The sequence below is a fragment of the Schistosoma mansoni genome, chromosome 3 (assembly GCF_000237925.1).
Source record: "Schistosoma mansoni strain Puerto Rico chromosome 3, complete genome".
NCBI lineage: Eukaryota > Metazoa > Platyhelminthes > Trematoda > Strigeidida > Schistosomatidae > Schistosoma > Schistosoma mansoni.
Window position 1 is genome coordinate 24338810 of NC_031497.1, and position 17513 is coordinate 24356322.

Here is a 17513-nt window from a genome sequence, read left to right on the forward strand (position 1 = left end):
GTCTTAGGTAGAATCTGGGATCTGGACGTAATTCCATCTGACTGGTCCCAATCACTGATTGTGCTAGTCTATAAGAAAGGACAAAAGTCCTCTTGTGACAATCACAGAAGAATCATTTTGACTAATATAGTGTCTAAAATATTAGCTTCAATAATACTTCGACGTCTAATCAAACCAAGCTGGTTTTCGACCTGGACGTGGTTGTATAGACCAGATATTCACTCTACGTCAGGTCCTAGAACATAGACATACATTCAGACATCCCACAATAGTAGTATTTCTCGACCTTAAGGCGGCATTTGACGTCATTGGTTGTGAGGTTCTATAGCAGTATTTGTCACTGAAAGAGGTTGTTATAAACAGTAAAGAGAGGATACTGATTATAACTCTAGGGGTTCTGGTTATAACAGTAATTTCACTTTTTACACGTATGTGGGACGTTAATTTACCTTAGACGAATATCTACACTAGATTCCCACCCAGTGTCTATTCTACAGGACTTCAACACAACTCAGATCAAGAACACGAGATTAGCCTGACTATAACGTCAATATATTTCCACACCAAAATCCGACACAAGGAACAGTCAATCAATAACAGTCCATCAACAAGTGTCCATACATAATAAGGATAGGGGAATATATATATAACACATAACACCTGTCATCCTATCTAATGTCTGACTCATCAAGACAACCAATCATTGTCATTCTCGCCCACACATCACCTCCCTCGCGAAGTTCGATCGTATGAGAGGTACATTAACCTTATACAGGCTCTCTACTCGAACACAACTGGTCAAGTTAGAGCTTATGGCGAGCTGTCATCAGAATTGATTACCTCAAGTGGTGTTCGTCAGGGCTGTCCACTCTCTCCATTCTTGCTTAACTTCATCGTAGACGTGCTTTTAGAAATAACACTTTCCTCATCTAAATTTAGAGGGGTTGAACTTCAACCGGGATATTCACTTGTTGACTTAGAATACGCAGATGACATCGTTTTATTTGGTGAAGACGCTGACAAAATGCAGTCTCCAGACCACCTTAAGCAACAATACAAGCATGTTCGGGATGCGATTCTCCCCTTCGAAATGCAAAATGCTACTTCAGGATTGGGTTGCATCGACACCTGAACTAATGATAGGGAGTGAAGTAGTTGAGCGTATTGACCGCTTCACTTATCTTGCGAGCCTCATCAGCCATTGTGGTTTGGTGTGTGATGAAATCTCAGCACGGATACAGAAGGCTCGTCTAGCTTTCGCCAACTTGTGTCATTTATGGCGTAGGCGAGATATCCGTCTAGAAACAAAAGGACGGGTTTACTGTGCAGCAGTTCATTCCGTCCTACTTTATGGCAGTGAAACATGGCCGATAAGAGTAGAGGATATTCGTAGGCTACTAGTATTCGATCATAGGTGTCTTCGAAGCATTGCTCGTATATCCTGGGACCACCGGGTAAGTAATGCAGTTGTTAGGAAACGAGTACTAGATTAGGATGGCAAATTGATTGATGAAGTAGTGAAACTTCATTATTTGAGATGGCTGGGAAACGTGTTACGTATGCCCAACCACCGACTGCCCCGACGTGCAATGCTTTATGGTGTAGGAGTAGGTTTGAAGAAAGTTAGGGACGGCCAGACCAAAACGTGTCACAAATCCATGAAGTCACTGACAAGTGGGCTGAGCCATGTTGGTAGGTGTAGACCACCTGGTTGGGATTCGCGAGATGATAGCAACCGATTGTTAGAGACCTTGAATGATATGGCTCAAAATCGTTTGCAATGGCGAAGGTGCATTCACTCTTCGTGTTCTACCAAATTATAATCTTCTGAATTCTATATGTCTCTATCTTTTTTCTCTTCCCAAATTTATTTCACTGTATTAAACTCCTTCAATAACATCTTCAAACCCTAATCTTTCGGATTACTGCTTATACTCTTACTACCTCTACCATCATGTGATTTGAATCGACAACTGTATCTCTGTATTAATGTGGTATGGCAACTCGAATTGATGTATGTACGTACGAAGTTCTACGTTGTAACTGACTGACTGACATTATCTTTATGCAAGTAGCTGAGTTTATCAAAAATATTTTCACATATTTGATGTAGCATAAATATCGATTTTCTTTTTATATAAAGTTTCAATTTATCGCTCATTTTTAATTGAGTGAACATTATTGCCTTATCATCGTCTCAAACATAACTTAAGACCGAATTGTTATCAAGATTATAGCTTTTTATAATCATATTGAAGAGTCTGTAGTAAACTCAGTTATGGTACACTCCGAAAATGTGAAAGTAGTTCATCTCATATTCATCTTATCAATCAAGATACTAACCAGGATTATTTGAAGATTCTCCACTAGTACTTATTTCTATCAGGCAAAATATATGTCTCGTTGAACTCATGTTAGCCCTTTTCCTGCTCGTATTTGTGGACCATTTGCTGTTTGTCAATTAACGCTTATCTGGGGCTGAAATGTGATTTTAAATTTTAGTTTTAAGCCTCATCTACATCAATTTACCTCAATAAACATGAAAATATCTGTATTTAGCTACATGAAAGACATTAGGCTAGACGACCTTTGATCACTTACAAGTACTGAATAACTTTTACTTCATCAGTATGGAGTTTCAACATTTCAAACCTATGATCAAACCAGGTATCGAGATCAAAAACCTTCATATATCATGGCTGTCACTTTATACCAATAAGTTGATATCTTCCATTTATTTGAAGGTCAGCATTCCATCTTCTATTGATGTTTATTTGTTCTAACTTCATTTTCTGCTTATATTATGCAAAACATAGAATAAGATAAATTCAACTTAGTATTGTTTGTTTGAATCTTCCCATTGATGTGTTAGGACTGCAACTGGTCAGTCTCTAATTGGCATATGTGCATACTGTGAGTATTGCCTCGATATAGCCTTGATTCACAAGCATGATAAGCAAAGAGTGAAAATCAACTTGAAGATGCAGGCGCATCCGTCTTACGAGTCCCAAATAGGACGAAACGCGCGTTCTGGATTCCACTGCTAGCCACTATCCATCTTTGCTTATTAGGCGTTTGTTGTTTCGTATCAATAGGATAGGTCTTAATAACTGACTTATAGTAGTTATGAACCCTGCTCTTGATCAAATATAATTAAGTTTTCTGTTAAAATCTCATATTAATGAGTGAACAGCTCTATGAACCTGGTTAAAATCAATTTCAAGTTCATATAAAATATTTAAAATCAAAATGAGTCTACTTACAAGTAGTTAATACAAAGGTAGATAAATTTAATTCATAGTATCATTTTTTTTAAAAATTGTTATTAGTCTAAAGGAAGTTCAAATCACTTCCAACATACATCATATACAATGGAATAAAGAAAATACAGTTGAAATACTACTACTACTACTAGTAGTAGTAGTAATGATGATGATGGTTATCCTCATCAGGAAGATAGAAAGTCAACAAGTAAAAAAAAAATTTTCAAAAAAAAGAAGAAAACAAAAGTGATAAAGTAAAATCAATAATGCTAATACGTAATGGTAACAATCCATAGATGAATTAATGTTGATTATTATTATTCTCCATTCCATTAGAAACAATGACAAATGCAATGTAATTTATAATCAGAATGTAATACATTGTTTGTTTGTTTACTTTTTTTCATGTACGTTTGTACTCTGAGCTCCGGTTCACCCACCTGAGCTACAAATCTTCTCCATCATCTCAAAATCATACGAGTGTAGTTTACTTTTTTTTGTTACTTTTTCATTGTATCCATGTAATAAAAAGACTTCATCATTATGTAATATATTCAAATAGTGAAAGTAGACTGATTATATTCACATTGTGTTTAAGGGATAAAAGCTTTATCTAATGATTTCAAATCAGAATTGTTCTTTTTTGACGAAATCATCCAAGAATACATTACTGTTACTGTTGGTGTCATTCGTTGTTTTATGTAATTTCTTTAGATTATTTAATATAGATGAATTATGATCATTACCAACATGTTGATTGATATCGAAATTTTTAGGGAGTATATCATTTTCTGTTTTTATTTCACAAGTAGATTTAGGATTTCTTTAATTACAAAAAAGAAAAGTGTATTGTTAAATAAACATTTTGCTAATGGTATAGTATAAACTTATAAATAGTTAGTTTGTTTTATAAACACAATGGTTACTTTCAAGTGTTGGCAGCCCCCGAATGCCCTGATATGGCTGAAAGTGGAGAGAGTACGCTCTCCCTCTCGAAATGCTCTCACATGGACAGGGAAGTCCTACTCACTACCTTCTCGTGGCAATGCTGTTGTTTACGAAATTGAGAGGACGAAAAGCGAATATCCGGTGCCTTAACCGGGTTGGTGCACACGGAAAGTCCACTTAGGGGAGTTGGAAAACCCTGATTCCATACCAATGGTGCACATAGGCTCCAGTATCCTGGGGGAACAAATAACGTATGAATCAATCGTTGGTCACCGACTACCATGAGACTGTATCTCCTCACGATGCTCCTGCACTGCCTTGTGGATCAGACCTTTAGGTCAAAAGCTCCGAGTGTGACCGTTTAAGAACACCACCTATTTCGGTTTGCGCACCCGGGCACTATCATAGCCCTCACTTAAATCAAATGAGATTTGTGTGGCGCATATAAATCCGGCGCCCCCTTGTGTTTAAATAAAATAAATAAATAAGTGTAGGCATTACATTAAATACCACTAGATTTAATCTTTGTTTAACAACCACCATTGAGCACACCTAAACCTTTTTGAAATCTAACTCACATTATTCATTTGAAATGGTACTAACCTATACATAAGATATTTAGACTATTAGTAGGGCTTCTAATGACTCAGCAGTTACGCGAATACTAAACTCCAACAATTAGTTATTAACAGTATGGAAAATCACAAATCAAAAGAGTGAAATACTCGCTAATTCTTGATTTTTGCAACCTACTTAAAGATTTATTTCATGTTATTCAGCATCATTACGGCTGTTCCTAAATAAAGATATGAATTTTATGTTGCGAAACGTATTGGGATGTTAGTACCTTTCTTGTTCTTAATGCTACTCACAAGCAGGATTAAAGATTAAGGTATTTAAAAATCTGGATTACCCAAAAGAATTTGACGCCTTTTGCAGATTTCATTGACGCTAGCATGCATTTAAGCCTATATAATGTCGATGTAAATCTGATGCAACAAAATTTAATTTCTACTAATGATTATAATTACATTCATGGTACAAAAGCTGTTTTATATCAGTATAACTGTCTAGCTATAAATTAATCTATATAAAAACTTACTTTGATGTGACACCATTGCATTCATGAAGTTTTCTGTGCATTTTCATGCCACGTGGGGTTTGACCAACGTAACCACATGCAGAACAACGTAGTTCAGTTGCTCCACAAGGTTCCCAATGAGTTGAATTTGATTGATCTGTTTCACAATCAGTATTAACTTCTTGATTGATTTGTAAATTACGATTTGGTGACAATTTTGAACCTGATGGTGATAACCTATTACTTTTAACACTTTCAGCTTCATCACCACTACTAGATGTAGACGAATTTGTCTGATTAGTTGAAGAACTCCCAGTATGATTTAGGTTATGACCAGTAGATGAAAGACTGTCAGTTGTAGTACAGCGACGTTTACTAGCTGGTGAACCGGTTGCTGTAGTGCAATTTAAAACAGTATGATTACCAGGGGAGGTAGGTATATGTGATGTAACTGAATTTGTAGTGGATGTGTGTAATTGTTTCATAACTTCTTTCCGACCTTGACAGTAGAATTGTTGATGAGCCTGAAGAAAAAAAATTTGCGAAGACTCAGGATAAGTAAAGCAGTTATAAATATTGTTTCATCTATTTCACATATTAATACTTAATGTCGTTTGACCGCCTCTGTTTCCTTTCCAATCTACTTTAGCCACTATTCTACGTTTAATTAGATGGCTACTGGTATGTATTACTGAAGATTCACAGTCTCATCGACCGGTTCATTACATTTACCTAAACGTAACCTCAATATTACTCATATATTGGTTCTGTTATAAGCAATCGATACTTCCAAAATACTTATCATGGATTGCTATCAACTTGCACTAGTTCTTAGTAGATTGACAAGGAAATATTTTTGAGAGCGGAATTCGATTCATGTGCTATTATGTTTAAGAAAAACAACTATTTCTTAGCTTTTTTTATCCATATGTTTCTTTATCTCGACTAGAATTCATATTCGATAGCATCATCAGTTTAAGACTTAATTGCCAAAACCACATTTTCGTTAGAAACTATAATATGATAGATTCATAAGGTGAATAGAAGCTGTATACATGTATTTATGTATGGTTTAAATATTATCAAAGTCTATTTAATACTATATTAATAAATAATTCATCCATATTTATATTATTTATTTAAACACATAGATATTTGAACAAAGGGGCACCAGATATATATGCGCCACACAAATCTCATTTGATTTGTTTGAGGGCTGTGATACTGTCCAGGTGCCCAAACTGAAGCAGATGATTTTCTTAGGAGGCCACACTCGGAGCCTTTGACCTAAAGGTCTGTTCAACAAGGCAGTGGAACATCGTGATGAGATGCAGTCCCATAGTAGCAGGTGAACAACGATTGATTCATACGTTATTTGTTCCTTCAGGATACTGGAGCCCATGTGCACCATTGGTATGGAATGAGGGTTTTCCAACTCCCCTATATGGACGTACCGTGTCCACCAACCCAATTAAAGCACCAGACATTCGCTTTTCGTCCTCTCAATTTTGTAAAAAGCAACCCCACTACGAGAAGGTAGTGAGTAGGATTTCCCTGTCAGAGGTTATATACGCGTGGCCATGTGAGAGCATTTCGAGAGGGAGAGAATACTCTCTCCACTCTCAGCCGTACCAAGGCATTCGGGGGCAATTTATTCATATAAATACTACTTTATTACCATTACTATTATATAATGAGTACAAAGTATATTCAGTTAGTAACTATATTATAAATAATTATGCTTTGATAAATGTTGCTTAAAGTATATAATCAAGTTAAAAGTTTACATATACATTTTTCCACTATTCATTATCTAATTGTAGAATATAGAAAGTGGACTAACAATCAATTACCAATATTCATTGCTGATCAGTATTTTAAAGTTAGTTTCAAAATTGAAAAAGTTATTCTGCTTTTTTTGAGGCATAAACAAAGCTTATAGAAAATCAAGTTGATTTACCAATATATTATACAATGATCAGTGGACTTTGATCAACGTGAAAGATTAAAAATATGATTTCATTGATTGGCTGTCATAGTTAATGGAGCCAATATTGAGCTATTATCCATTCATTCAAATATATGAAACAAAAGATGAGTTTGTTTGGGTTTTTTTTTTGTCATATCAACTACTAGTTTCAAAATAATGTAACTTAATACTCTAGGTCTAATAGTTTTCAAGATTATTAGTTTATATATAAATGGAACTAATAAATCATATTTATAGTTGAAATCATGAGTCGATTGAAGCTAGACAACCATGGAAAACCTAGAAGTACTGGATGACCGTTTCGTCCTATTGTGAGACTCCTCAGCAGTGCGCATCCACGATCCCGCCTCAGGAGATTTGAACCCAAGATCTACCAGTCTCGCCTGCTCGGTGGTCTAGTGGTTAAGCGCTCTGGCACGAGAGGACGAAAAGCGAATGTTCAGCGCTTTAACCGGGTTGGTGGACACGGAAAGTCCACCTATGGGAGTTGGAAAACCCTGATTCCAAACCAATGGTACACATGGACTCCAGGATCCTGAGGGAATAAATGGCGTGTGAATCAATCGTTGGTCACCGGTTACCATGGGACTGCACCTCCTTATGATGCTTCACTGCCTTGTGGATCAGATCTCTAGGTCAAAGGGTCAGGGTGTGGCCCCTAAGAAGATCACTTGCTTCGGTTTGGGCACCCGGGACAGTATCACAGCTCTCACACAAATCTCATTTGATTTGTGTGGCGCATATATATCTGGTGCCTCCTTGTACCAATATTCATGTGTTCAAATAAATAAATAAATTATATGACTTCTAAAGGTATAATATTGTGGTTCCAGTAAGTTTATGTTGCCCATTCATATAGAAAGTCATTCTAGAAAACACTGTTTAATATATAAACTACCGATCACTAATAAAGCCCTTACAAAACATATAACAATTATAAAGCTGAATAATATAATAGATACATAGAATCATTCTAAGTTATTATCTTTTACCAAATCATGACTATTTCAATAAGATTGTAGATATTATTCAACGCATTAATATAACAAATTATTAAATATACTCTCCACAGAACCCCTTCTGTTAAAACTAGAAACCAGTAACCATCCTACTATAGTTCTTCTTGTCCTAGAAACAATAAGATATACTTAGAAGATGAATAGAATCCTTGTTTGAATTGTTATCTTTAGTAATACTTTTGTCTCACTATTTGATTTCCCTTCTCTCTTTGTTAATGTAAACAAGTAAACATTCTTAATTTGTTCTTACTTCATCCATATGTGTTATTTCAAACAAAATAAAAGTTATAATTCAATAGAATAGTAACATAATAACATGGTATGTCAATATATATAATCACAGTAATTCAGCTTAATACCAAACTTTATAAAAGGAAAATTTAACTGACATAAACAAGGTAAACAAAATGGTAATCTTACATATATAATTACATTACAGTATAGAAGTAATCATTTTAACTGAAGTATATATGATAATATAAATAAGATTACATAATCATTAAAAGAGGGTATTGGTCGAATATGATAGAAAACATATGTTATAAATTAATAGAATAAGAAAAAATATTCAGTAAATATTTCCATTTTTGTTTATATTTATATGTATATATTGGAATAGATGAGATCATGAATCCATTGAAGGTAGACCATCGTGGAAAACCTGGAAGTACGCTCAATTTTGTGGATTAGTTGAAGTTAGACATTAACTTCGTTGGATGTCAGCTAGCTTGGTGGTCGAGAAGTTAAGCACTCGCGCGCGAGACTGATAGGTCCTCGGTTCGAATCTGGAGTGGAGGGATCGTGGATGAGCATTGATGAAGAGTCTCACAACAGGACGAAACAGCCACCCAGTGCTTCCAGGTTTTACATAGTGATCTAGTTTATAAAATTAGTAATTTTAAAGTTTTCCTACAAAATTTTGAAAGACATGCATTATCTAATGTCAAAATTTTTCGTATACACGTTTGACTTATTATATTCTATATTCAAGGAGATTAGGTGAATATTTCCTTTTTTCATTTTTTTCATATTTATTTGGAATCATTGAATCAAGTTGTTCGGAATCTAGAATAAATAAACTTGCAGCAATTCATTGCATTACACCTAGATATTAAAATCAACTCTGATGTTGTGGTTTAGTGTTTAATTATCAGACATTTAACTCAGTCAGTCAGTCACAATGTAGAACTTCGTACGTACGTACATAAGTTCGAGTTGCCATATCACATTAGCAGGGAGATACAGCTGTCGATTCAAATCCCATAATGGTAGAAGTAGTAAGAGTATAAGCAGTAATCGGAAATATTAGGGTTTGAAGATGTTATTGAAGGAGTTTAATACAGTGAAATAAATTTGGGAAGAGAAAAAAGATAGAGACATGTAGAATTCAGAAGATTATAATTTGGTAGGACACAAAGAGTGGATGCACCTTCGCCATTGCATTTAACTACGTTTAACTACAAAAGTTGACAAAAATTAATTAAGCCTAGATGTTTGCTAGGTTTCCATTGAGTTCTACGAAATTGTTCCATCTATTATACACATGAAATATACGTCTGTCAATTGCATACTTAGTATACTGCACAACAGTCCTATCTTTATTACTTCATGGCCGGAGAACATAGTTTATGATGGTGTATGGGTAAAAGTTAGTTAGTTAGTTAGTTCTAGATATTTTCAAAGCATTGTTTATGCATTGACGAACCACCAACTTTGAAATATTGAGGTTAAGCGTAGAGTTTTAGATAAAAAATATTAACTTAACTGATTAGGTCATAAATACCAATCAACCACAGTTCAGCATGACACCATATACTGGCTGGCATAGTAACAGGCTTGAAAAAGCTCGTGACGGCTGAAATACAGGATGTTGGCAAACTGTCTGTTAAACTTAATAACGTCAGTTGATGTTGTCCTGCATGTTGTAATACATGGATCGATCTCAGTTTATGATCAGAGACGTTAAATAAAATGGTTCAAGATCGATTGGAGATTACATCCCTTCCTTATTTTTATTTAAAGTCTAGTGTTTTTTCCAGACTTACCATTCTTTGATCTTATTCGTTTATCTCAAACTATATTTCTTATATTTAGCTTTCTACTGTGACAGATGTTGTTTTCTTTCTTCTTCTTCTTCCTCTTCCCTCCATTCTGATAATTTCGCTTCTCAATGTGCTGCCGTGAATTTTGGCAACTGTTTGACACACACATATGTATCCTAAATTCTATGTTGCTCATGAGTGAATTTTAATTGTTTACAAAAGGGGGTTTCGTATAGATTTTAGTAATTTTATATAGTTGGGATCATGAGTCAATTGAAGCTAGACCACCACGGAAAACCTGGAAGCACTGGACGACCATGTCGTCCTATTGTGGGACTCCTCAGCAGTGCGCATCCACAATCTCGCCTCACGAGATTCGAACTCAGGGCCTATCAGTCTCGCTCCAGAGCTGGATTCGAATCCCGCGAGGTGGGATTGTGGATGCGCACTGCTGAGGAGTCCCATAATAGGACGAAACGGCCGTCAAGCAGTGCTTCCAGGTTTTCCATAGTGGTCTAGCTTCAATTGACTCATGATATCAACTATATTTAATTGTTTTACTGGAGATAAGCCCATGATTAAATGCTACTAACAAAATACTTCGTTAAATCATACTCATGTCGATACATTCCTATCTCACCTTACAAAAGCTTAGAATAAATATTCGTAGATAACTTTGTCATTAAAGAATCTACTTTTAAGCCTATTTATCTTAATTTTACTACTTAGATTATCTTTAAAGAGACTTGAGTGATAAACATAAGCAGTACATAGATGTGACAATTACAGACTTGTAGATAAGTAAATTTGTACCTGGTAACAAGTAGTTTGGATTTATATGATAGAATCAATATCTTGTGCCAGATAAAGCATACCATGTTTGCAGGTAGATAGTTTTTTTGTTTATCATAATCAAATGATTGACTTTTTCCTTCTTCATTACCAACAGACCCACGATGACTATCTCTCAGTTACATGATAAAATGAATAATAAATGGCTTTACAAGAAGTATACATATTAATATATCTTAAGCTAATGAATTCATAGACTGGATACACCGGATAGACACATTTATAGACCACAAAAGGAAAGCTAGAGACTGATAAAATCACTAAAGTAAGAACTAGTTGCTTTGAGATATCTAATGATTAATTATTTCAATGTTTATAAATGAATAATCCTTCAATAAATTACCTGGAAAGTACTAAATGCCTGGAAACGAGTCCGACAAAATTTGCACAAATATGGTCTTAAAACTGTTGGTTGTGGTGATGTGGCTGGACTAATCAATTGTTCTGTATTTATTCCTCGTGTTGATAACTTGCTCTGTTTTGAACTAGAGCATGAATCAGTATTTATCTGTTGTATTTGAGGCTCGTGTTGTTGTTGGTGGTTCTGTTCTATCGTTGAAAATTGAGGAAATATTGATCCTAACAATTTAAGAGCTGGAAGTAAATTTAAAACTGATGAACTACTATTATTATTATTACTAATCTCACTAACACTGGCACCGGTAATACCCGTTGAATTTGGTTTATTCATAGATGGAGATGTGCAAGTGAAATTTTGACTTGAATTGATTGGTATATTATTGATTACACCTGTAGGAATAGTGGAGATCGATGTTGTCATGATAGGGAATGTGCTTTGTAATGTATTATTATTACTTGATGTATTTATTAATTGATCAGATGATGAAGAAATTAAAGGATTCATACATATTGGAGAAAATGGTATAGAAGATAAAGAAAGAAATTTTTTATACATATTACTATGAATACTACTCATAAAAGTAGTATTGTTAGTACCATTATCGCAGTTATCTGTAATCGTCTTAGAAACAGAATTCAGGGTATTATTTGAATTAGATGGATTAACTGAATGGGATATTGTATCAGGTGAAATAATATTAGTGACATTACTTGACACAGGTTCAGTCATCAATGTATTTAAATTAAATGATGATTGAATATTCATTGAATTAGTTGCTAAGGAAGCATATAGCATAAATAAAAGTTGATTGACGTTAAATGGGAATGGTATGGTTTGTGAATTAGTTGATAATCCATTGGCTTGTGATAACATTTGGGAAAAGGCTTGAAGTAAATTTTTATCCACATTATTAGAATGATTATTCTCGATGGGTGTTTGATTATCTAATAAAGATACAAAATCATTACGACTATCTTCTGTATGACATGGGACGTTGAGTAATGAATTATTCGGCAGATTAAGAGTTCCATTAGAAGAAGAGCTAGAATCTTTCATCATATCAAAATGTTCTTTTTTCTTCTGTGGAAATAATTGGGATTGACAGTAACTCTGTTGTTGTTGTTGTTGTTGATTATCTCTGAATTCATTTATTGTATTGTATAATTTAAAGGAGTTTAGTAGTTGGGGATTAGAGGGGTTTGCTGATAAATCTAATATGTTTGAAGTATTTAATCGAGGTAATGATGATGATTCAGGTTGTTTGTTACCAAAGAAGGTTGTAGAAGTAGCTAGATAACTTGAAGGAGATAATGTTACTGAGGAATTGTTACTATTATTTGATGAATTCAATGAATCATTGATAAATTCACATGATGAAATTGGTGTAGTGCATTGTATTTTATTATTCAGTGTTTGGAAATTGCTATTATTATTAGTAGTAGTATTAGTATTGTTAGTACTTTTAAAACCATCAACGCTCTCATTGTTTTGATTCTTTTCTGAATTATGCTTTTCTGTAAGTTTAGAGTTTAAATTAACAGGAATATACTGTAAACCATTTGCCGTTACTAATGGAGCAGCAAGTATTAGTCCAAATCGATGAGCCATAGATGAAAGTTGTGATAAAGTCCATACCATATCATTGCTACTTAACATATTGCCTACATTTTCAATATTTTGATTCATCAAAGATGTTTCACCGGAATTTATCATAAAAGGTTCTAATTTATTTGAATTAGGTGGAAATGCAGAAAGATACTGGGATGTATATAATTGTTGACAGTTTGGACAAAAAAGAACTCTTGGTGCTAGGTGCTCTGAATTATGAGTCTTATTATTTTGAATGTTTGATGTATTAATCTGAGTAGTGCTTAGGTGAGTGTCAGATGAATCAATTTTTGTTGTAAACTCAGATAAATGATTGCTTGTCATTTTGTCTGATGTTGATGGTGGTTGTTTCATAGCTGTCGGAGATAAGGTATGATTAACAGATTGATTGCATAAAGGAATATTCAAATTTGATTCATTCCTTTGTGTGTCAAGATTTATTGGTGGAATAAGACGTGATATCATTGGAAGCATAAAGTAAGCCAAAGGATTTTGAAACATTTGAGAAAGATATGTATTATCACCGACTCCAAATAAATTTAAAAATGTAGGATTAATTAAATTACTCATTTGGATTGAATCAAATAAATTTTCCTCACGCATATTTACTGGATTTGATTCGGAGTTATTTTCTGCTATTGAGTTGTATTTGGCAGCAGACACTGAGGAACTTGAGTTAACAGGGAAATTGGAACCTAATGCATTAGTTCCAAAAGATTGAGATGAATTTTGCCGTTGATCTAAAAGCAAGTTACATGCATATGGTCGCTTAACTTATGACATAACGTCGAACATATATGGCGTATTCATTACTTAAGATGTACGACTAACAGTTTACCCCCTCTCAATTTATTATTACTAGTAATCATGGTAGACGGTCAAATAACGCAAGGAGCTGAGTACTAAAGGCATTTTATCTAGACCCTTAATAACTATATGTATGCTTTAACCTGACTTTTTTCTTCTGATAAATAAACAGACTTTTTACTATGGCATCAATTTCCAGATAAACAGCACTGATTGTGGTAACTATTACTACCGTTGCCTCGTAACCGCAGACATAGTTCTTGAATGAAGGGTATTGATTTATTACAGCGTTTGAGCTATTCCTAGAATTATATATTCTACCTTTTTTTAAAAAGAGAAAAATGTTTTTGGATGAAGGACTGTGACGTTCTAGGTCAGTTCATTTCATTGATTACGATAGTCACGCGGACCTCAACCAGGTAGTCTGCATCTGCCAACATGGCTTAGACTAGAAGTTAGTAACTTCAAGCACTGATGCCATGTTTTGGTTTGGCCACCCCTAACACTCTTCCAACCATCCCCTACACTAGTCAGCATATCGCGTCATGGTAATCGGTGTTCAGGAATACGTAACAACACGTAGCCCAACTATCTCAGTCGATGAAGATTCATGACCGCATCAACTGATTTACCATCATTTCCTAATACCTTTTGTCTAACCTCACTATTACTTACCCGGTGATCTCAGCAGATGCGAGCAATATTTCTAAGACATCTGTGGTCAAATACTAGTAACTTACGAGTATCTTCTACTCTTAATGACCATGTTTCACAGCCGTAAAGTAGAACAGAGCGAACTGCTGTACAGTATACTCGTCCCTTAATTGATAGACGGATATCTCGTCTTCGCCATAATTGACGTAAGTTGGCAAATGCCAAACAAGATTTTTGAATCCATGTTGAGATTTCGTCAGACACCAACCCATTAGGACTGATCAAACTTCTAAGATAAGTGAAGTTGTCGACGCGTTTGACTACTTCACTCCCTATCCTTAGTTCATGTGTTGACGCAGGCCAGTCCTGGAGTAACAATTTACATATAGATGGGGAGAAACGCATCCTATTCTTAGTTAAGAAGAAGTAGGATAATTATTATTCAACTTTTATTACAAGTTATTTTATTTAGTCTGCTTTCAGTATCAGGGTAATCGGTACAATGATTAAGTTTCGATTGGAAACATAAACACCAAGAATTGTGTACAAACAATTGGTATGCTTCGTCTTAGATTATACTTTTACAAGCTAAAATTTTTTCTTAAAATTCATGATATAATTAGTTTTATGAATCAATGTGTTCAGTTTTCAGAAAGGGGTTTTCTGGAGATTTCAGTATTTTTCAAAGTTGAAATCATGAGTCAATTGAAGCTAAACCACTATGGAAAACCTGGAAGCACTACGTGACGGCCGTTTCGTCCCATTATGGGACTCCTCAGCAGTGCACATCCACGATCCCGCCCCACGAGATTCGAACTCAGGACCTACCAATCTCGCGCCAGAGCACTTAACCGGTAGACCACTGTTCAGTTTTCATAAGAGAAACTTTCTCCTTTTTTACTGAAATTAAAATCATTTTTAACACGATTAAAAAGGATTTTTCCAACCGCAGTTTTATCATTAGAAATCATCATCAAACTAAAGAACAATAACAGACCAAATGAATGTCTGAAAATGTTATTCTGTTTGTCTATAGTTACTGGTGTAAATAGTTTTCGCTGTTCATTTTAATCTCAAAACTACGCCAAAAGCCCTAACCATTTCTCTTTTTTTCACTCATTTATTGAGCCCCTTAAAATTTTATACAAAACTTTGTTTTGTGTGTGTAGTAAACTAGCATGATAACTAATCCATCTATCTATCTATTTATCTATCTATCTATCTATTATGATCACTCGTCAATTAGGTCTCTCACACTAGCCATGGTCTTGTTGGCTTTCGTCTTATCTCCTGCCATCGGCCTCTGATTGTATACATAGATATTTAACTATGCACATGTTCTATTGTGCATACATACATATATATAGATACATATAAATATGTTCACACACGCACATTCATCTTCATAGCCCAAAAAATCGCTATCTGATAGTGATTTATCTAAACAAACAATCTGAAAAACGTGAATTAAAGATAAGATAAGACTGAAGAACAAGAGATAAGTAGAACTGATAAGTGTAAAAAAAAAATGAGGCCATGAGAAGATAAGTATAAAAGATAAGCAACCGAATAGAAAGAGAATCAAGGCGAGTCTACACGGAATTGAGAATTAACACAACAGAAATGATTATTATTATTATTGGGTTGGCAGGAGACAGAGAAACTAAGATAGAAAGACAGAGAAAAATATTTAAAAAAAACAGGGTGGTGTCAGTAATAAAAGATAATGAGATCTGAATATTGTACTAAGTCAATGTAGCTTGTACATGATGTTAGTACTAAAGTATTGTTATGAACATACATATAAGTCATAGCAAATGCCTCTCATTATTATCATTACTGATTTTTAAATGAAATGTCCTTTGTTGTAGAAAGCAAGAAGACATTAAATAGATCTATCAAGATGAAGTTGATAAGTCTTCCTATTTGTTAACTTAACATTGTATACAAATGTATATATATATATATATATATATATATATATATATATGGACGAAGTAGCCTTAATGCACCATGTGTGTCTACGCCTTATACAAATAGATTCAAGCAACTAGTGTATGAGGAAAGTGAATAAATGTAGAATTTAAATTCTGAGTGTTGAAGCGAATAGAAGAAGCGAATAGAACAATTTTTAATGATTTACAAAAACGGTACAACCCATGGGGAATGAATAATAACTAACATTTCACTTTGACATTCAAATAAACTTGTGTTAAGTTAAAACTATAGTTGAACATTTGGTCTCAGACACTGTCAAAAAACGGTTACTATAAAGCAGGATTATTAAAACCCTTGCTGAGGAATCCCACAATAGGACGAAACGGCCGTCAAGCAGTGCTTCCAGGTTTTCTACGGTGGTCTAGCTTCAATTGACTCATGATTTCAACTATATATAAAAAAACCCTTTTCATTAAAGATTTATTTACAAGTGTTGGCTTTTATAATCATAACTTCCATTACTGAATCTAAATATCTTTATGATATTTTATATTTAATGTCAACCAACACCGAGATCAGAATTTTAAATACAAATGTTAAGACAATTCTATTGTATGGCGCTGAGAAGTGGAGAACTACGAAAGCCATCATCCAGAAGATACAAGTGTTTATTAACAGTTGTCTACGCAAAGTACTTCGGATCCGTTGGCCAAACACTATCAGCAACAACCTAATGTGAGAGAGAACAAGCCAGATTACATCCAATGGAGGAAGAAATCAGGAAGAATCGCTGGAAGTGTATAGGACACACATTGAGGAAAGCACCCATCTGTGTCACAAGACAAGCCCTCACATGGAATCCTGAAGGTCAAAGAAGAAGAGGAAGACCAAAGAACACACTATGCCGAGAAATGGAGACAAACATGAGAAGAATAAACAAAAATTTGGAT

At 34.5% G+C, this 17513-nt stretch overlaps 1 protein-coding gene across 1 annotated transcript in view; it reads right to left on the minus strand.

Moving 5' to 3' along the window:
- Nucleotides 1–3890: 3890 nt before the first annotated feature.
- The window catches only part of Smp_018980 (hypothetical protein), a gene marked incomplete at its 3' end in the record, with an annotated part of 46448 nt that continues 32825 nt past the window's right edge, over nucleotides 3891–17513 (minus strand). Inside the window, exons 6-9 of the mRNA XM_018799744.1 lie at nucleotides 13033–13904; nucleotides 11539–12636; nucleotides 5314–5816; nucleotides 3891–4086 (exon numbers count right to left, since the gene is read on the minus strand). Of these exons, the coding sequence (XP_018651502.1) occupies nucleotides 3891–4086; nucleotides 5314–5816; nucleotides 11539–12636; nucleotides 13033–13904 (2669 nt within the window). The remainder of the gene's footprint in view (nucleotides 4087–5313; nucleotides 5817–11538; nucleotides 12637–13032; nucleotides 13905–17513) is intronic.